The sequence below is a fragment of the Vidua macroura genome, chromosome 5, assembly GCF_024509145.1.
Source record: "Vidua macroura isolate BioBank_ID:100142 chromosome 5, ASM2450914v1, whole genome shotgun sequence".
NCBI lineage: Eukaryota > Metazoa > Chordata > Aves > Passeriformes > Viduidae > Vidua > Vidua macroura.
In genome coordinates this window covers 8,446,705-8,467,568 of record NC_071575.1, presented here as the reverse complement: position 1 = coordinate 8,467,568, position 20,864 = coordinate 8,446,705, and the positions used below count along the sequence as shown (strand labels likewise).

Below are 20,864 nucleotides of genomic sequence, written 5' to 3'. Positions count from 1 at the left end.
GGGTACACAAGGAAGTGTCTGCCCTTGGTGTAAATGTGGAAGATGTTGATTTTTTTACATCATTGAGGAGAGACAGAACTCCAAATCTCTCTCTTAAACACTATGAAAGAAAATCCAGACTGCTCAAGCCAGCTCATTCCAGGCAGAAATCAAATCTCAAAGCCTAAGCGAGCAAGCAAAAGGTATTCCAAATGACCATGGACTGACTTAAATGTTTTTTGATAGAGCAGGATTCTGTTCTGAGAAAATTTACATGTGACTCTTGTACCTAAGCATTCAAATAGCACTGCAATTTGAGTGTGTACTACAAAGGAATTTAAATGAAAACTGTTCTTCTGAATTTAAAAAATCCTCAAATTAGCAAGAACAGCACAAAATATTTAGGTGATATTAAGAAACTAGCCAAGACTGACCTCAGAAAACTGTTCCACAGCAATGCTTGCTAACAGTTTTTTAAAAAATAATCTTTTTCCAGCAGTACAACCAAGATTCACATACAAAGTAGCAGCTATAAATATTTAAAATGTATTTTTGAAATGGAAAATATCTTTTCCTCAATTTTAATTTATAAAACTACCAAAGACCCTCCTAAGTAGATTTTAGATTAAAAGAATACCTTGCATTGTAAACAGCCCTTGAAATCCATCCAGAACAGCTTTGTTGATATTCCACAAACTTCTGTTTCCTGTGTCTGGTTGCCTAACACAGCAGCTCCACAATTTGCTATTGCTACATGTCATTTCCACATCAAGTTCTGCAGGAATACAAAAGGAAGCAGAGGCAAAGGGTACAGCAGCCCAGCTCTCAGACAAGGAAGACATGCACAATTTCTTGTTAAGTCAAAACAAAGAGTCAGGATTCCTGCACCCATGCCAAAAGGAAGATTACTGTCACTCCTTGTAAGACCTGTTTAATTGTTAAAAACTGAAACTCTACAAGATACCACTCTACTAAACACGGAGTTAGAAACAGTAATGAAACTGTGTTCAAAAGACCAGGGCTCCAAAAAATCACAAAATTAGTCAGGAACGATGTGAACACATCCACAAATTTACAATTCTGCATCACGCACAACTCCATTCCCGTAAGCAGTTCCTAAAAAGCCTTTAAAGTACTTATCCTCACAACATTCCCAGAAACAAAATAAAGCCCTTTTCTTTTCTTTTTTTTTTTTTTTTTTTGTAGCTTAGTAAACAAAGCATAAAGAAATCAACCAAAAGCACTCGAAGTCAAATGCAAGTCTCCCAAATTCCACATCATGGTGTCATAATAGGGGCATTGTTGCCTCACTTTATTTCCTTCTGAGTTGCAGAATACCAGAACTCACATTTTTAATGTGTTTTGTTTCCACAAACACTGAACAGTCCTGTAATAACACACGAATGGTCACTAAATATCACACCTTCAAACACAAAAAATCCATTGGGTTGTGTCTTCGTGATGGAACAGCACCAGCAACAGGATTTGCCAGAGTTGGCAAATTTTCTGACACAGCTGCTCCTAGACCCATTCCGCCACATCCTATGGGATGTAAGATAATGCTGCAGCTTTGTCTTTCTGGAAGGGCAACTACAGTGTCTCTCTTTCAGCCTACTTGTACCCACAAAACTTGGCTAATCTAGGGAATATCTACTCTTCTTTCAAACACAATGGCAGAGGTTTCATGGAGCAAGACAGAGAAAGCATCAGTATATAAGCCAAAAATTTGTACAGGTCCTCCCTTCTTTCCAGAGGAACTGAGATGAACACCAGAACAAGGTCTCCTAGGTCTCCTGCACCCACACAGATCACAAAAAAATATCTGTAAGTACATCTTCCCCCTGAGCCCCCTGACTTTTAAATGTGGATTTGAAAAACAAAACTGTACTGAGAATTTAAACAACCAAAACAAAACAAAACAAAACACCAAGCTTAAGTCTGATTTCTTCATTCTTAGGTGTCAAGACGTTCGAACAACTACTTTTAGGAGTGAGAACAAGCTTCCCACTGTGCTGTGCCTTCTCCCTCCTTCCAGGAAAAGCAAAACTCATTCCTCTAACCCGTCTCCCAGCTGAACCTCTGCAAGCCCAGCTTCTGCCAAAGCCAGCAGTGCTGTGTGGTACTGCAGAAATCTCCCTGACCTTACAGGCACTGCTCCATACCAGCCCTGTTCCTCCAGTATCCCCACTCTGTCTTTACTTATCTTAAAGCTACTGAGGGACATCCAGCCTTTCCTCCCAGTGAAGCCAGTGCAGCCCATCTGCCATGCTGTGCACGCCCTCTGTCCCTAAGGCCCACAGTCACCACCCTCATCCCAAAGCTTTGGCCTCACATGGGAATGAGACTGTCCCCCAGCAGGGTCTCACACAGGCACATCTCACCCACTTCTGGACACCCTGCAGGGCTTCCATGTTTTTTTGCCCCAGAGCAGCTACATCCCACCTAATGTGCCTGCCCAGAAAGGCACCACAAGCCCCTTAAGTGGCCCATGGGAATCCCATGAGGTTCAGCAAGAGCAAGGGCTGGTGCTGCACCTGGGTCAGGACAACCCCCAAGGATCAATTCAGCCTGGGGATGAGCAGATGGAGCAGCCCTGGGAGAAGGATTTGGGGGTGCTGGTGGTGAGAGCTGGACACACCCTGGCCATGTGTGCTGGGACCCAGAACCCCCCTGTGCTGGGCTGAGCCCCCAGCATGGGCAGCAGGGCAGGGGGGATTGGGCTGCTCTGCCCTGCTCAGGTGAGACCCCACCTGCACAGCTGCCTTGAGCCGTGGGATCCCAGCACAGAAAGGACATGGAGCTGTTGCAGAGAATTCAGAGGAGGCACCAGGTTGTTTAGACAGATGGGGCAGCTCTGCTATTACGAAAGGCTGAGAGACTTGGGAGTGCTCAGCCTGGAGAAGAGCAGCTTTGGGCTGCCCTAAATGATGCCTTCCAGTACCTGATGGGAGCCTACAAGGAAGATGGAGATTATTTACACAGGCCTGAAGTGACAGAACAAGGGGCAATGGCTTCAGCCCGACAGAGTAGGTTTAGACTGGATGTTAGGAAGAAATCTTTCCCTGTGAGGGTAGTGAGGTCCTGGGACAGGTTTACGAGAGAAGCTGTGGCTGCCCCATCCCTAAAGTGTCCAAGGTCAGGCTGGACAGGGCTTGGAGCAGCCTGGGCTAGTGGAAGGTGTCCCTGCCCATAGCAAGGGTGGGATGGGATGAGCTTTAATGTTCCTGGACCGCAAGCCATTCTGTATCTCTAGATATATTTTATGCCACCCACGACTAAGAAACAAACACCTTTCCTCCCTGCTACAGGCACAAGGACTGAGCACACTGCAGCTCCTCATGGACCCCGTGGGGCAGGACAGATCACCCCCCTACACGCACAGCCCCAGGAGAAGGCTGGGGGTGCAGAAGCTCCCCAGAAGGGACTTGATTCGCACCCCTATGGGGGTACTGAGAGCCCCTTTTCCGGCCCGCAGCCGACTCCACGAGGGGCAGGACCGCGCTGGGAGCCGAGGCGAGTCCTGCCCGCCATCCACCGGCAACGCCGCTCCCTGCTCCCCACTACCTGGGCTGCGCCTCCCGGAACAGAGCCGCCAGCGCCCGCACGTTCTCCAGGCGGGCCGCGGGCAACGCTTCCGCCGCCGCCATCGCCCGCCCCGGCCCCGCTCCGCCCCCGCCGCGCGGAAATGGCGGCGGTGCCGCCCCGCCGGGCGGGAGGGGTGCGTGAGGCCGGCGGCAAAATGGCCGCTCTGGCTGAGGGGCGTGCTGCCTTCCCGTATGAATCCATACGAAATCCTTTCCGTGTCTGTTTCCTTACCGGGTCCTTTGTCTTTCACTTGTTTTTCCTTCCTCCTCCCCCCCCCCCCCCCACCTTTTTCCCGTAGGAAGCTCACCGCAGTGCCGGCTCCCATCACGTAGCTGCTGCTGTGCACCCCACACCTCACCCCGTGTGCTCTTGGGGATACTCGTCTCTAAACAAAGCAAATATTAAATTAATATAAAAATACATAAATTGCGTGAAGAATTATTTCATGCTTAATATCTTAATTATATACAGATTTCCCAGCCTGTGGCAGGGATGTGAAACTAGATGATTTCTAAGGTCCATCCCAGTCCAAGCCTTTCTGTGGTTCTGTGATGTAAATACTACTTTGCTTCAGGTTTTAAAATATTTCTGAATTAAATTCTACATTTTTAATATTTCTTTTTAAAAAAATATTGTTCAGCATTTTCTAAACATGTATGAAAAATTAATCTGTATGTGTGTGGGTGGGAAATTCGCTTCCGATGGTTAAAAAGAGTAATTGTGGCCAAATGCTATAGAAAGCTTTATTAGACAATCATCATCAAATCACAGACAGTCAGGTCTGAGTTGGAAGGGACCTTAAAGCCCAACCAGTCCCACCCCCTTCCACTATCCCAGGTTGTTCCCAGCCCCATCCAACCTGGCCTTGGGCACTGCCAGGGATGGGGCAGCCACAGCTTCTCTGGGCACAAGACACTCTTAGAGTTCAGCCATCCAGCCAATTCTTATATAGATTATAAAAGTTAGTACTTTTTTTCCCAGATTACGCATAGATATTGTATCTTAAGCTCATCTGATCTACCTAATTCTGTGAACAACAGGCAGATCCCTTGAAGATGCATCTTTTCCCCCAGAGAGTTTACAGTCTAAATAACATTTACTTTTCTTAGCACAGCTTTAGGGAACTACAAGAAGGGAAACACTCCACCTAGAGCCAATTACAACTGAAAATAAAGCTATGCAGAACTTACTTTAAAGAATTCTCCATCCAATCAAGAGATAGACTATACTCTTGAGGCAACAGTGTTTGAAGCTGGAGACAGAGAAGGACCTGGCTTAGCTAAGACTCTGGAAGACAATTGCCCCACTCCAGCAAATTCTGGCTCTGCAGGAGGCAAAGCAAGTCAAAGATGTTGCATCCCTCCTGTCTCAAATGTTGTGAGAGGCCACTTGCTCTAATCACAATAACTATACTGACTGTGCTCCTTTTTTATTGGGGGCAACTTCCATCAGAAGATAAAATTTGGACTCTGGAAAAAATTACTTTACAGTAAAGAAGCAAATCCTGTGGCATAAATATTTTATATGTTTCCGGCATAAATACTAGTTTTCTGACTCTTTATACTCTTTATTTTGGGCCTGCATTATATTAAGTATGACTACAGCTTTGAAGATGTAGACCAAAAGCTTTTATTTTTGTTCTGTCATTTAATAGGATCTAGTGAAATTGATCAATGCGCTTGGAAAAATGCTTTTCATTAGCCTCTCTTGCTAAATCTGTGGAACACACCCTGCCATCATGCCCTCAGTTTCCTGCTTACAATGGGCAAATTACAGGCATTCCTTACCTTGCCAAGGAATTCTGAACACCTATATTAAGATGAGGAAGAGCAGACCTGAGAGGAGGTGGTGCCATCTTTTTAAACACCAGAGGTAAAACAGAATCCATATGAAATGGATACTGCAGACTCTCTCAAACCCAAGAATAACTACTGCAATATGAAGCCAACTACAGAGTTTATTTGGCTTCAGGTGAGGTGTTACACATGTGTCTGAAGGCCATAAAAGAGCAGTTATTTTTGATGTTGAGATTTATGTGTCACTCGTTTGTTATGTAATATCATAAATAAATTTAATTCTTCATAAGAAAGAAATCCCTCCATCTGTACAAAAAGCCCACAATGCCTCAGAGATGTTCAAAGCCCTTGCATTTTGTCCTGGAAACAAATGATGTCTTCTGAGAAGGAGACACAGATGAAATGCTGTCAGCTGCACAGCTGTCAGGCTCCAAGTCACTGCATGGACTCTTGCCTCATTTGTTAGATGCAGTCCAGTTTTTAGAGGCAATGAGGAATTTTGGGCCTGTCATCTGCCCTTCACAAAGGTTTTATGCCACAGTTGCATGGAGTGTTTTTGTTTTTATTATCCTCATCATATTAGCCAATGGCATAAGCATGTGGAAAGACACTATCCTTGCCCTTGTCAGCTGGATCAAAGAGATGCTACTGAGGATATCTGGTACCCAAAGTCTAGTTCCCTGGTAGCCTGGGGAATTTCACGATACATGAATTCATGTACCAGTTGATTTATAATATGTAGAATTTAGAGGCATGGTTTTGTCTGGTACAGAAGAAAATGCAGCTGAATTGTAAGAAGGACAATGCTGAATTCAAGGAGGCTTTGTGTATGTTAACTTGTGTCATCTTGCAGTTTTTCCCATGCTATGAGGGGCCAGGGAGAGGCCTCCTTCTGTTTAGAAATTTATTCTTATGGATAGAGAATGTCCCTGTTACAGAGTTAACACAAATTTGGATAAAACTAAACCTTAAAAAAGTCACTGATTCCACATCTTCTTGAGTGTCAGGTGATGCCCCATCCCTGGAAGTGTTCAAGGTCAGGTTGGAGAGGGCTTGGAGCAACCTGTTCTAGAGGAAGGTGCTCCTGCCCAAGGCAGGGCAGTGGAATGAGATGCTCTTTAAAGTCCCTTCCAACACAAACCACTCTATGATTCTATGATACAGAGTAATATGTAGTTCAACACTGCTGCAGGGGGAAAAAAATGGTTACTACAGTTTAATTTTTGCAGGAAAGGAAAGGGATGCACAAGGGTCTACACAAAGCAGGGAAGGACATCTCTCTCCACAAGGCAGGCTGCCCTTGACACCAGTCACGAGGCTGAAGGACAAATGGTGAATGTGGGGAATGCGGCAGTAAGCAGTGAGCTTGCAGAAATGCTGCATAGAGACAACACATCTGAAATAAGTTCTAAGGGCCTTGTTTAAGGTTTTGTGGTAAAGAAGGATTCTTGAGGAGGACTGTGAAGGTGAGAGCATGCAGTTACTAGTCTCCTCTTGTGGCCTTTTCCACTATCCAGTGTTACTTTAAGTCCTAGAAGCCAGTATGAAAATGCTTCCACAAGCAGTGGGGTGGGAGCTAGATTTGACAGTTGTGCCATATAATTTAGATTTCCAATACAAATACAATCAGATCTCATCTCTCATGTGAAAATCTTGGCTTTTCCTGGTTTTCATTGCAGCAACAGTTTTCTGGACTTCAGCAGCCCAGGCAACTGAACAGCCAAAAAGCTGCTATTAAGCCAGTGCACATAAATCACCTCTGTGCTCTATGCTGAGTTCACCAGGCTTTTGTGCTTCCATGGAGTCACTCTGTGTCACAGGACAGGGAGTTCAAGGAGACTCATTGCTTTTGCACAGTGTGGAATCACTCTCCACATGCACATTAAACCTGCTGGGATTGCTCAGTATTTGCAGAGCTCCACATGGTAAACTCAGCATTTGGGGACTGTGGCAGCCACTGCTTAGCATCTGTGAGCAAAGTCTTACAAAATCCTGTGTAAAGTCCTGGAAATGCTATCTGCTTTCTGTTGCTTGGAAAATGTAATTCATCTGCTAAGCTTGGAGGGTCCTTCAGATATCTCACAAAAGTGCTGTTGGAGAGATGGGAATACTCTCTGAAACTGTATCTCATTCCCAGAAAATAGAAATAAGTATCCCTACTAGGGAGCAGAAATAACCAAAAAACTCCCCACCACCTGGTTGCTCTCAGAGAGTAAAGAGGCACGTGCTTGAATATTTTCGAGGAACTCACCAGTTATACAGTCCTCCTGAACAGATGTGTCAAGGCAATGAATGGAGGAGCAAAGGTAAATCCCCACAGGGAATCCCACATTACTTGGATGTGCTCCCATTTACCAGCATTGGTGTACCTTGTCAAAAGGTACACCAATTTGAAATTTGCTGCAGGGAAAAAACAAGGCCTAAAAGAATGAAGAGCAAGAAAAACCCATATAGCAACTCAGAGTATCTCCTCTTTTGGGTTACTGCTGGTGCTTGGAATTGGAGAACTGTAGCTGTGATCCTGACCAAGCTTCATACTGAGGAATAGAGATTAAACCCCTCCAGCTCTGTCAAAAGCCTGACATCTAGTGGAGGTAAAATAGTGGGCAGCAGAACTCAGCCTAAAACCATTGGACTGCAGAGTTTGTATTATTCACTGCCGGTGTAGAGTCCATTTAATTTGTTAATTCCATCTGTGAAATATGAGTTAGTCTACTCATCTTTATTGTACACTAAAATCACAGGATACATGTCCCTTCCAACTCAGGATAACTTAGGATTCTAAATCACAATAACCTCAGCCTTTAGAAGGTTTTCCATATGTACAACATCTGTCAGCAGATAAGCTTTGTAAGGCAAGAGCAATAGGTCTGGGATTGGTATCTTCATGTTGGGAGACAAATACCTGCAAAGTTTGCTTTTGCAGAATTTATGAAAGCTGGTCTAATGTCATCTTAAGAAATAATATTTGAGAACATGCTACTGGTAACTAGAAGTTGCTACATATATTATCTCTATTATCTCTAGAGAATTGTCTCTAAGGAGAAAATATATCCAGTTATATAGAGTTGCTAGACTGACAGAACCGAGAAATAAATGGTTAAACTTCAGTTCTGCAGAATCTTTTTCTTTAGATCTTTGTCAATTTTTGCAGCTATAAGAAAAGCTTCAATACTTACAAGAAAAAAGTTATTGAAAATTGTGAGCATTCATTTTGATACAACACTATGAAGCTTGTGAAGTTCTAGTTAAAAATCTCAGAACTTATTTTCTCAGAATTTTCCTATGCTAGCTTAATATTCATTGAAAGAAACATGCAACCTGAGCGTAAAAAAAAAAAAAAAAAGAACAAATATTGCTAATAACATCATCAGAAGATTTCAGAAGGTTCAGATATAAGGATATTTTGTTGCCTTTAAATTTCAAAACCTTAACCCATTGAAGAAATATCTGATGAAAACTCCCTGTCATACCTGTGGATCTGCAAAAAAGAAAATTAAGTTTCTTTTAAACCAGTATGTAAAGGCTGTCCAAAGCCATTTGTCTAATTATGTATATGAAGAGAAGCTTTGATCCATTCATGTTTTATATGTCTTTTTCCACAAGGTCATGTTAGAAGACTAAAGTGATAGGTTATTAATTTTTTTTAACTAACATCTTTTTTAAGCAGACACAAATAAAAGTTCAGTTTGATAGTTTCTAGCTGCATCTACTGATTATAAGATTTGGCCTCTTCAGAAGTCATTATTTGTATGTGTATGACAGGCTTTTAAATTCAAAAATTCCACACTCTTTAATGACTGGGAGTAATAATACTTCAGAGCTATAAATTTCCCAGCTCACATGGAGATAAAAGCAGATATTGAAGGAGGCATCTGTCCATCTGTTCACCTGTGCAATGTCCTCCTTAAGTCCAAAACTTATCCAAATAAAATTAGCCCCCTGTGTCTGCATCTGTGTGCCACACTTGCTAGATCTAGGCTACCTAAGCTTTGTTAGCCTCCCCTCCCATACTTTACCAGTCTCTGAGTGTGTCTCATACCTCAGTAACACAGCATGCAGTTATTAAGTGATATAAATTAATAATTAAAACATTAACTATTAATTCCATGCAAACACAGACATGTTCAAGACACTGTCAGGGATGGGTGAGCCTGCTTTTTGATCTGAGCACGTGCTGATATTCACAGAATACAAATGCTGGTTTCATCAGAGGGCGAAACAAGGAGAAAACCTTGGGATCAGTCAGAGGTGGAGCCTCAGTTGGCAGGAATTTGGTCTGGGATCTGATTCTCTCTTCCCTTTTCTCCTTGCCCATCATTTTTGTGACGCTGCAACTGCACAAAAACTCTGAGTCTTCCATTACCTTTGGGAATTTTTTTTTTCTTTTGTGTCTCCCTTTCAGAGTGGTCTGGTTTAAAGGCAGAACTAAAGGCAACAAAGCACTATATGGTATTTTTGTCTGCTAGACTTTATTTTTGTCTCTTACCCATGCTTGTCCTGCACAGATGGAATAGCCATCCTTGGCTCATCCTGCCCCCAGGGTGCATCACAACCAGCAGGCATCAGGAGTCACCTGCCCAGCACCTGGTGCTGGGAGCATGCAGGGTGAGATACTTCACGTATAATTAGTGCAGTCCTGTGGACCACAGCATCTGCTCCCCTGCTTCTGTTTTATGCCAGAGTCATCAAAAGCCAGATACACATCTTAGACAAAACCTGTTGCATTCTTCTCACAGCTAGAAACTCCATCCAGCTACATCTGACTTACCTTCCCAAATATATATACTCTTACCTCCTAAAACGTTATTTACACCAGTGCATGCCTGACTTCTACATATGCACTGTAGGTTCTCACTATCCATTCATGGACAGATGAGGAGTCACTTGATAAGTCAAAAGTAAGTAACAGTCACTTTTTCCTGCACAAGACAAAAGTTTGTAAGATCATCATGTTAGATGAAGAGTTTGAGTACAGTGTGCACCTTCATTCCTGAAGCAAGGAGTGCCTCTGCTGAGGAATCTGTTATAAATCACATTTTTAGTGAGACTGGCAAAGCTGCATAACTCTGGCCTCAGGGAACCTGTCTAATTTGTCAGCTAAAATTCAATCTCCTAATAGAAAACTAGTCCGTTCATGCTTTGTGAAGGGCTAATTGCCCATGGAAGGAATCTGCTCAAGGAACTGTCAGCAGTGATGTGGTGTGGTACCGTCATCTGGCTGGAGCTTCCCAGGAAAGGTAGGCAGATCTCCTCTTCCTCTTGTGCTGACCTTTAACCATGCAGCTGCTCTCCCCCAGAGAGGTATGTTTGGTCAGACCAACAACAGAGTTGCAGGAGCCAGAGGAGTACTTATTCGCCAATGTCCTTCTTCAGCCCTGCAACAGAAGGTGCTTAAACTCACCACCACTTGGAAAGGGACACAAATTACATCCAGCAAATAGGAGCTTCCAAAAATAATCCTTGGAAGAAACACTACAACTCTTAAGAAATTGTTTTTTATAATCATTCAAGTACACTGTGAACTGCAAAAACTCCAGCATTTAATAAATTGCCACAAATTTAACACTTCCTATTTCAGAGAAGAACTGAGTTTCTTTTATTGGACTAAGGAAAGTAGTTACAACACTTTCTAACTGCAAGTCAGAGTTTAATTCCCTTCCATAATGTTAGGCATGTAGTATGTTTTTTTCTCTTCTAGGATATTATTCTCTGGTGTTTGCCCCAAACTTCAATAAGCAAAGTAACTCCATTTGTTCCAGCTTAGTAGCATTGTTAAACGACCATGGTTTATCCCTATTAATTATGAAGCCCAAGCTTTGAGTATGTTCCTAGAATAGAAAAGAGGATAGGAAGAAATGTTGGGAAGAATGGTTGGAACTTGGGGGAAGAAAGCAATCATTCACAGTTACTAGCAACTGTTAACCAGTAGAGGTTCAGTTCTTGCCAGAGCTAACCAGTAGAGGTTCAGTTCTTGCCAGGGCTAATTTAGGATCCTGTAAGAGATCTCTTCAACTGATCATTTAACTTACTTTTGCTGTTATTTATCATGCTACTATGAAGACAGACGTCTCCTGGACTGAATTAACTGTATTAAATGAGGAAAATAGGTATGAATAAGAAGATAATTGCCCAGGAAACAGTTGCATCCAGTCCCAACCTATCTATAACAACTCTTTTCATCTATTATAGAAAGACTTAGTTCAAAAATAGTTACCAAGAAATGTTCCTTTTAGTTAAAAAGTATATTGCAAATTGACCATGTAAGTCTGAATTCAGCAGGGTGCTGAATGCAAGTTTGCAAGAAACAGAGTAGTCTTGGGATGATTATCAGGCTTAAAATAATGCCCATATTTAAGTTTCTTGATGTACCAAGGCCCCTTTATTCTGTTTGACTCCATCAAATTTGTGTGTTTGTTCTATTAGATGGCATCAATGACTAGTCTCTTTTCAGAGTGCTTTGTAGAAAAGGGGACATAATTGTCTGAAAAGAGGCCTATTAAGTGTTTGCTTTTAAATCAAAGAACACTTTTGAAATATTAAATAAAGAAGGACAACAATATATAAGTCACTCCAACCCATCTCAAATATACTGATGCACATTAATGATTTACTTTGGGCTCATACACCTATTTGGTTTTGTATTCAAAACATTGTTACCCTGGTAACCCCAACATCTCGCAGAATTTAACTTATTCTCCATCTAAAGTACACTCTCTTAAGGAAATTCGTACAGGTTCTTATGAGAGCTCTTTTCCCTTTTTTCCCCCCTTTGTTTGTAAAGGAAGAAATAGTGACTGGTTTCATCATGAATGGGTTGTTTTTGTATTTTCTTTCTCCCCTCTCCCATCCCATTAATGACAGCTGAGGTTTAAACACAACAGTGCATTCAGCTTGCATTCACTGTTTAACAAAGATCCCAGTCTTAAACAAGTTGGGTTGCTTTACTCCAGTATCGATACATGTTAATATGCTGGAAAGAGCCTTTCTAAGGAGTTCCTCTCCTTATTTCAGAGGATAAGTTCATTCTCAATAGGCTGCCCTCTCATATATTCCTTTAAACATGAGCAATGTAGCTCTATTCTGCCACACTGGTGTTTTACTGGGGTGTCATTAACTGGGGTATATTTCAGCACTTGGTGCAATAGCAAACATCAAGAAGAGGTTGCCAATGCACCTCACTGCCCTACTTCTACCCGGTGGTATTCTCTGATAGGTAGGCAAGGATGGAGGGAACAGCAGTGAATATCCTGCAGGAGATTGTACTTTCTGAAGCCAAAGATGATGTAAATAGTCTGCCTTGAAGTGGTCTGGCCTCCTTCCTCCAGTGGTAATTGCTGGTGACCTGGCTCAGGGAGTTGAGCCAGGTGCACATGATGGCTGCAGATTGATGTCGGAGCTGACAGCTCTTGGAAAGCGGAAGTCCTGCTTTGCCCTGAGGGCCACTTCCCATCCTTGCTCCATTGTTTGAGGTCTATCAGTCAGTGACCCAGTAGAAGAACAACCTGATTAAGAGGACTGATCCAGCAGGAAAGCTGGAAGTTGACTCCAGGACTCTCTGCCCTTCCTCCTGCTCCTGCCGCTCTTGGTTGCTGGTGCCCCACACCTTATGCTGTGTCTCTGTGACTGTTTCTGTGGCCACACATCCCTGTGGGTTGGTGACTGGATTTAACAGCTCCGATTTTGCATTATCATATTCTTGCTGTTATTTTCATTAGTTCCCCAATGCTGATCCACCATGTAGTGGTTCAACACGTACCTTGATACAAGGCAGGAGATGAGGGCCTACAGGACCAAGGGACAGGAAGTGTGAGAGGGCAGGATATGAGAACCAGCATTGCCACCTTCCCACAAAGCATTGGGGCAGGTGATTTTGGGAAGACAAGTCAGGGCTGAAAAGGAAGATAAACTTTGCAGTTTGTGCTGGGCAGATGGCACAGCACCTGTAGCATTGTGACAACTCAGCACTAGAATGTACCCACAGGCAGCTCATGAACAAAGAAGTGACATCTGCATCCTTTCTGTCCTGTCCTGGGACAGGACAGCACAGGGCTGTCCAGACCTGAGTACAGGGCAGAAAGATGCCAGTCATGGATAGCTCTAGAGAATTACATCCAAGGGAAAACATTCTCAAGAAGGAATGGATGGACCGATCCCTACAGAGTACATCCTCCGAGCAGGTACAGCACAGCCATAACCACGCACTCAGTCTGCTAAGGCCAGAAACAGCATGAACATTTTGAGCCCTGTGATCTACATGACAAATTGGTATTTGTTCCAGTATTTGGTATTTGTTGAGCTTTTTTATTAAAAAGATTTATTCAGACCAATGCAGAAGAAACAAAAGGAGTAAACATAAGCTTAATGTTTCAGAAGAGTTTCAAACTCGTTATTCAACATTATTTGCTTGCTGTGTAATCTTTTCCTCATCATTCATTGACCTCTGGCAAACAAAGAGTTGAGCTGACAGCAACTTTTTTCCCTCAAGCCCAAATTCTTAAAAATACCTTCTATTTAAAGTTGCATTTCAACCTCTTCAGACACTCTGTCCAATAATCTCTCTTAAAACTACCATCCTACTTGTCTTTCGCATTTAAGAAACTTGCAAAGAGCACTTCACAGTAAACCAGGTAGGGAGATTATTTTTTCTTATTGAGAGTAAAGGAGAAAAAAATTCCAAAGAAAGTAAAGCCAATCTGCTTATAGAAAAACAAAATCTCTTTTCTTGATTTTTTCCCCTTTGATTTATAAAAACATCTTGTTAATCCCTGCGGGGTTTCTGAGAGAAAAGTTGTCTGAGATCGCTACACAGCGATAGAAGTTAGATACATGTGAAGCAGAAAAGATTGACTGATTTAATGATTAAACAAAAAGAGGAGGTATAAATGACTGAGGAATCTATCAGGGAAACATATTAACTGCACTTTCCTGATTTTTCTACCTTTGCATTCTTAATAATTTACTTAGAGGAGATGCTGAGGTGACTGTCTCAGCTCTTCCTAACCTTAAACATAAAGAGGTTTTATCCATTTCAGAATCACAGAATCCCCCCATCACACTATATCCAGTTTGTTAGACTTAATAAAACTGACTCAGTTCTTTTAAAAGCTTTCCAAATTTTGGATGATATCACCTTTGCACATTTTTGAATTTAGATCAAATAAAGGGATCTTCAATTTTTTTTACAAAAACAGTAACACTTTTTTTTCCTTCTTGGCTAGATTATTCTCTGAAATTTTCCCAGTTTTGAAGTGAGGATTAAAATGTTTATGAGCATTTCAATTTGAAGTGGGAAAGAAAAATTCATTAAAGGATCTGCAGCATTTGGATAAAACAGGAGTAAATAGAGTGTATCCTAATCTGGGTAGGAATGACAACACACAACTACTTTTATAATCACAATATAAGTACAGAATACTGCAAATAATAAATGACAATATTACAGTCTCAAGGAATAAATAAAAAAGAAATACGAAAAGAAATACAGACTAAATTTGCTGATTTAGCAGCAGAAATAATACTGTTAATTACTCAAAGGATCTAATGAGCTGAAGTGACAGTATTTTTTCCAGTCATACTGCAAATCAAGATACTTTGTTGGACTTACCTCTAGGAGATGAACAACATACTGCTGAGCACACGTGGAAAGTAGATGACTTTGAAAACAAAAGTTACTAGGGCATCAAGAGGCTGCCATTGACCTCAAAGAAGGACAAGCATCTCCATGACCCCTGTGCACAGTAGCCATTCCCATTTCTCAGTCCAATTGCTGCAGTACTGAGCATCTCTGCCAGTGCAGAGAGACTGAGCCTGGCACAGTTTGCTCTATAGTGGTTCTTGAAAAGCCCTTACACTCTACAGACATGATTCACATGTATCCACAGTAATGTCATCCCCTCTTACATCAGTCTGCATTTACTGGAAAATAATGTCTGGGTTTGTCCCTAGAATGAGCACAGCACAAATACCACCAGCGCACTACCCCAGGAGCTTTTCCCATACATACAGAGGACAGAAATAGCCCGCTCAACTGGCACTCGGTTTCCAGCACTGATGTCCCTCAGCAAAGGTGGGACCATAAGATAGGATCAATTCTTGGCTCTGTTGGTACAGGACCAATCTGTCTCTGGGAAGTTACCAAGCAGGGAGCTGTTGTTTGTACTGGATGTTGGAGTGGCAGTGAAAAGCCATTATTCCCTGTGAAAGACACCGAAGAACAGGAGAGTCTGTTTAGGGGAGTTTGACTGGTAGCAGCTTGGGTGAGATCTGAACTGATGATCGAGTGAAAAGGTCTCACAATTCATTCCCTGCTCCACGTGCCAAACCGCTCTTTTGTACATTTCAGATTAACCTTATACAGAATACGTCTTTGTAAAATGCTGTGGAGTTTTGCTCATCAGTGTGTAAGTTACTGCTGGCTGGGGCTAGGAGCAGGGCTACTCCAGGAGCACACCAGAGACAAAATTCAGATTCAGAGTTATAACTGCCTCCTTGTAGAGATCTCTCCACTGTGTTCTAGTTGGGAACATGCTCAATTACTGCCCCTATTAGGGGCATACTATCTTCTCTTCCATTAAAGTTTAGCTGTGTTGCCTCGCAAATTACTAGAGAAGAAAGCAAAAGTGCCATCCATGTATGGCCACTTCTATCTTCCTTCCCTTGCACCCATGCAAAAGCCACCTCCCAAAACTTGCTCCTGCAGCCATGACAGTCCCCATCCCTGTGAAGGGGCCTCGTGTGCACGTCAAGAGAGGTGAGAGAAGTTGAGGCCGCAGGTTGCAAAGGAGAAGCCTGAAGGGTGTTTTCCCCCTTGCCTTGTTGGTTTGGAAGCAGAGGGAGAGGGGAAGGAGGTTTTTCCTGATTCTAGCACATATTTCACTAGCTCAGCCTAGCTGAAGTACACATGCCTGTGGTTCATCCTCACAAATGCCATGTCAGGCCCTGTGCCAATACAAACACCAAGTCTGTCTTCAATATACGTAGGGAAAAAAAAATATAGTTCTAGCTCACTCCAGATTAGAGTGTGTTTGCAGTGAAAGGGAGGAAATGAGGAAGGCTCTGATAGTTGTAGCTGAGTAATGCTGATCTCTGCCCTTAATAAGTCCTGTTGTGGAGAGCACAGCTATTTCCCTTGGCATGCTTTCAAGTTGATTATAATACAAATAAAAACGTACTCAAACATACCAGGAAAAGATCTCAAAGGAACATATCTTAATTCAGTAGGATAAGAGGTTTGGTGGAACTGCCAGCATGCCTCGTGAGCTGAGGGAGATATAGGTGCCTTAGGCCAAATGCCAGTGTGAAATTTCCAGTTTCATTCCTGACAAAGACATGGGAACAAGAGATACGAGATTTTTGATTTTGTTATTAAAATATTCCCGTGTTATAAAAATCTGCAAAACTTCCTCCATTCTCAGGTGTCGGTAAAAATGTTCAAACCCAACTTTAAAAGAGACTGAAGCCTTGCATTCTTTTTCATTTTCTTGTGCCTCTAGAGCCAGTGCTATTTCTACATGAAGCAGAAATAGTATGAACAAAATTAAGTTAATCAAAACAAGAATTTCACAAGAAAGGCAGCAACTGAAATGGATCCTGTTTAATCACCTCTGAAGACTTGATGGAGGGATAAAAAAAAGTTAACTTTGTTTGCAGGTGGTCGGTCACTAAAAATGAAATTGAAAACAAAAGAAATCATGTCAATTAATAAATTATTCAAGGAAATTAGTTTGCCTAACATCAATCCATGCCATTTTCATAAAGAATAAAGATAGATCCTAGCCCACTTTCCTGACCTGGCAATTACATTGTCCATACTTAAATTTCCCCTTCAGTTCAGCATTATCTACGTGTCTTCCTCTCTGAAAACTGTCTGACAAACCTGAAACCTGTCACTTGTCTTTCAATGCTGGGTAGTAGCTTTGGGTTTTGATAGGGCTCATTATTCCTCTACCCCAATCAGCTTCATATAGCCTGAGAGTACTAAATTAAAGGATCTCGAGCCATAGCATCGCTAAATCTAAAATCTCTAAGGTTTTTACACAATTAAAGATCCTGCTGCCATTGAGTGAAAAGTTTTAGCCATATCAAACTCCACTCAAATCAGCCCAGAAAGGACACTGACTTTGCCCAGCCTTCAAAAGCTGCTGCAGAGGTTTTCATCATTAGTTGAATTTCAGCCAGGCTACCCTCTGCAGCTATGAAGATTGCATCCTAATGCTGGGCTGGGGATTATCCACATGGCTTGACCTCAGGTTTTGGAGAAAGCTTACAAACATTTCAGAAGCAGCTGAAGGCTGTTCCTGCAGCTCCACCATTTGGGAGCTGGGGATCAACCAGACTGCTTGAGATGGTGATTTCTTTACAAGAAAAGGACTTAACCTTGTTGTATTTGTGCTGGCATTAATCTCTGAAATATAAAGAATGAAACAACTTGGAGGTTTTAAAGATGCATTGATTCTTCACAGAAAGCTCTAAAATGTGTAGGCTGGAGATATTTTTATTCTGAATAGTTTCTGAAGCTTGCTCAGTATCAGCAAGGAGCCTGATTTATGCATCTACTTATAACAAGAATGTTTCCTTTCATCCTTTCTGCTTAAGATTCACTTGGATTCTTTGTGCTGGATTGAGAGGTGCTCAAAGTACACCATGTCGAATATGACAGTATCTGGTCCACATCCAATTGAATAGTATTCTTATATGTTTGAGGTGGATTTGGTTTCTAATCCTCCACTTGCAGCCTCAGAATAGACTGCAGCCCAGAGACTTCATGCCATGAGGTGTCAAGTACTCTCAGCACTGTTAGGGGATTTCTGTGCTCCAGTGAGAGGTCAAATTATCCTGTACCTTTTTGAAAGAGCCCAGCACACAGCACGAGGAGATGCTATCCTGTGTTGGTGGGTTGAAGATATTTGAAACATGCAGAAAGCATCCTAGATGCCATAAACTTCCAAAAGACTTGGATCTGGACTACAGTACAAGTCTACCTCTGCTGGAAAAAGCAGGGATATGTTGGTGACTGACAAAGAGACTTATCCAGAGTCCATTGAAAGTTATGATACATATGGCTTGCACTGGGACTTGAACCAAGTCTGTGGTGGGTTTTAAGATAAAAAGATATTGTGGCAGTCAGGGGTGACCTTTAAAGAAAGGAATTCCCCCCCCCCAAAAAAAAAAATGGCCTCACTTGTTGGTTCCAGGAACTTGGGGGATGAGCGAAAAAACTAGCAACTCACAGATCAACAACATAAACCCATTTTTACTTCTTTTCACTCTTCCACCATGGATTAAGTTGCTTTGATGAATATCAGACATGTATGTGCCTTTCATCACTTTTCACCTTCTAAACCTTGCCCTAGACTCAGCCTCTCTGTTTCAGACTACTGCTGAATATTATACATGCACAGGAGCAATTTGGTGTATATAATGATAGGCATGATTGTTAAATTGGCTTCCAATGTCTTTGAGACTGTGTCCCTGAAGAATTGCAATTAAACACTTGACAAACCACAAGGCTATGGTAATCCCACTTCAAAAATTTCTGATGGTAAGGACAGCAGTCTGCCTTCCTTCTCCACTGAAAGATGGGGAGACCAGGCATTACTCAGGCTCTTAAAAATATTCCTTTTCGCCTTCGCTTCGGTGGCTCGTGTTTCAGCTGTAACATTCTGCCTGAGTTGGCCATTGCTGTGTAACAAGCTCCTCTTTGTTCAGCCCTGCTACCTCATTTCTTTCTATTAGCCTTTAATCCCTGTCAGGGTTTCACCTTTGCAGCGATGAGGTCACAGCTCATGTTGATTGGGAAAGGAAATCCTGATGATTGTTGCTGACAGAAAGCTGATAATGCTGGTTTGGGCAGCAATAAATTCTCAGTCTCTAAATGAAGACTAATCTTTGAGCCAGAAATCACCTCTTTCAGTAGTTTTTTTGGGCCTCATTCACAAATATTTTCCCATGCTCAAGCTGCCTGACCTTTGGAGCATTCAATGCACCTATGTTATTGTGCAGAACTGTTTTCCAGGGATCAAAACAAGCATCCATCTATCAGTGAGAGGCAGGTGAAGTTATGAAATAAATCAATAGTGTTATTCTCATTGGGAATGCAGCGCTTGAAGCTCTCTGTAGCCTCTGCAACCTTAAGTGCCAAATTGCTCTCTGCTGCTGAGCCATTCCATCCTATCAGCATTTTCATTTCTTCAAATGACTGGTGTTGTTAGAACCACTTACTTTTATTTTTTCAGACAAAGCACAACATGCAGAGAGACAAAAAAAATGAAAAAGGGGTGAGCAGGAGTGGTTTGTGCTGTTAAATTCATATTGTTGACTCAGTAACAATGATTCAGTAATGACAGTTTTTAAATGCAGATGCTTCTTTTACATCATAAATCCTGTCATTGGTATAGTTCAGTACCTTAAATCAAGTGTGGCCATTGAACTGGCCCTTCTCTGCTGCAGTAACCATCACATGCAAATTCCTTGCACCTCCTGCAAGGACACAGCTCCTTGGCAGCAGGGAGCAGCAGGGAAGTTCACCAATGGTTGGACAAGGAGAACTCTCCTGGAAACCCAGAAATTCTAATAATTGACAATACTGTCAAAACCTTATCTTCTGTACATTATATTGTCTTTTTCTTTCTGTTCCTCCTGCTGTTCCCCAAAACCCATGTTCCATCAACACACTGCAATCCAATCTCCTCCCAGCGCCTTATCTGCCTACCAGAGCCCCAGTGCCCCCAAATGCAGCTGCTTTGTGCACTTATTCACTCCCAGACAGCCATATCCAGGCTCAATGCTCCCAAGATATGAGAAGCTGGTGGCTGAAAGCTTTGGCTCCCTCCCTGCCTGTTTTTGTCTCTCAGCAAGCTGTACTTACCCCTTTGATCAAAAGAACCCTGGACTCTGGTCTGAATGCAGATTTGAACTTTACAAATTGGGTTTTCTCAACTAACAAAGTGGGCATTTTTCTCCCTTTCCTCCCTGCAGTTACAGAACTCCCTGCTCCAATACACAGCTGGTAGCATTTTAGTCAGGCAATCCCTATGTAATCCATTCTAAATTTTTTCTTCCTTCCACAGTGTGTTGGTCTTCTCAATGGCAAAAAATGCACTATGGTCACAATTCTAAATACAGGCTCCAGCAAGGTTTCTGAAGGGAGCAATTCAGGCACCTGAACACAGATGTGCAGGAGGTGATTTGGGCTAGCTGTGATAGCAACAGCAGCCTGGCAGAGGTGATGCAGGAGCTGTGGAACAAACACACCTTTCCAGAGGGGCAGTCAGAGCCCAGGCAGGCTGTAAAAGAGCTTTGACAGGATCTCAGCCAGTTTCAGATACCTGAGCCTGTCCAGGCAGCCCTGTGCCATCAAAGGGGCAGATTACTTCTGTGCTCATCCACAGAATAGGTAAGTTTGGGCCACACATTATCAAGGTTCAAAACTTAATCATTATGTGAGGTATAGAAATCAGCACCTCAGTATTTGTGCTGGCATTCCCATCTTTGCAAGGACAA

At 42.4% G+C, this 20,864-nt stretch overlaps 1 protein-coding gene and 1 long non-coding RNA gene across 4 annotated transcripts in view; both read right to left on the bottom strand.

Moving 5' to 3' along the window:
• ATXN10 (ataxin 10) overlaps positions 1-3,636 on the bottom strand; it is a 91,241-nt gene extending 87,605 nt beyond the window's left edge. For all 3 annotated transcript variants that reach the window (XR_008437345.1, XM_053978803.1, XM_053978804.1), the window contains exon 1: positions 3,544-3,636. Coding sequence is in view for 2 of the 3 variants with exons in the window: in XM_053978803.1 (XP_053834778.1) it covers positions 3,544-3,626 (83 nt within the window). In the remaining variant the exon portion in view is untranslated. The remainder of the gene's footprint in view (positions 1-3,543) is intronic.
• A 6,214-nt stretch (positions 3,637-9,850) lies between these two features.
• Positions 9,851-13,232, bottom strand: LOC128807870 (uncharacterized). The gene is made up of 3 exons (XR_008437299.1): positions 13,120-13,232; positions 10,572-10,738; positions 9,851-10,282 (listed from the first exon to the last, which is right to left on the bottom strand). It is a non-coding gene; the product is annotated as an uncharacterized LOC128807870 (long non-coding RNA).
• Between the last annotated feature and the right edge of the window lie 7,632 nt (positions 13,233-20,864).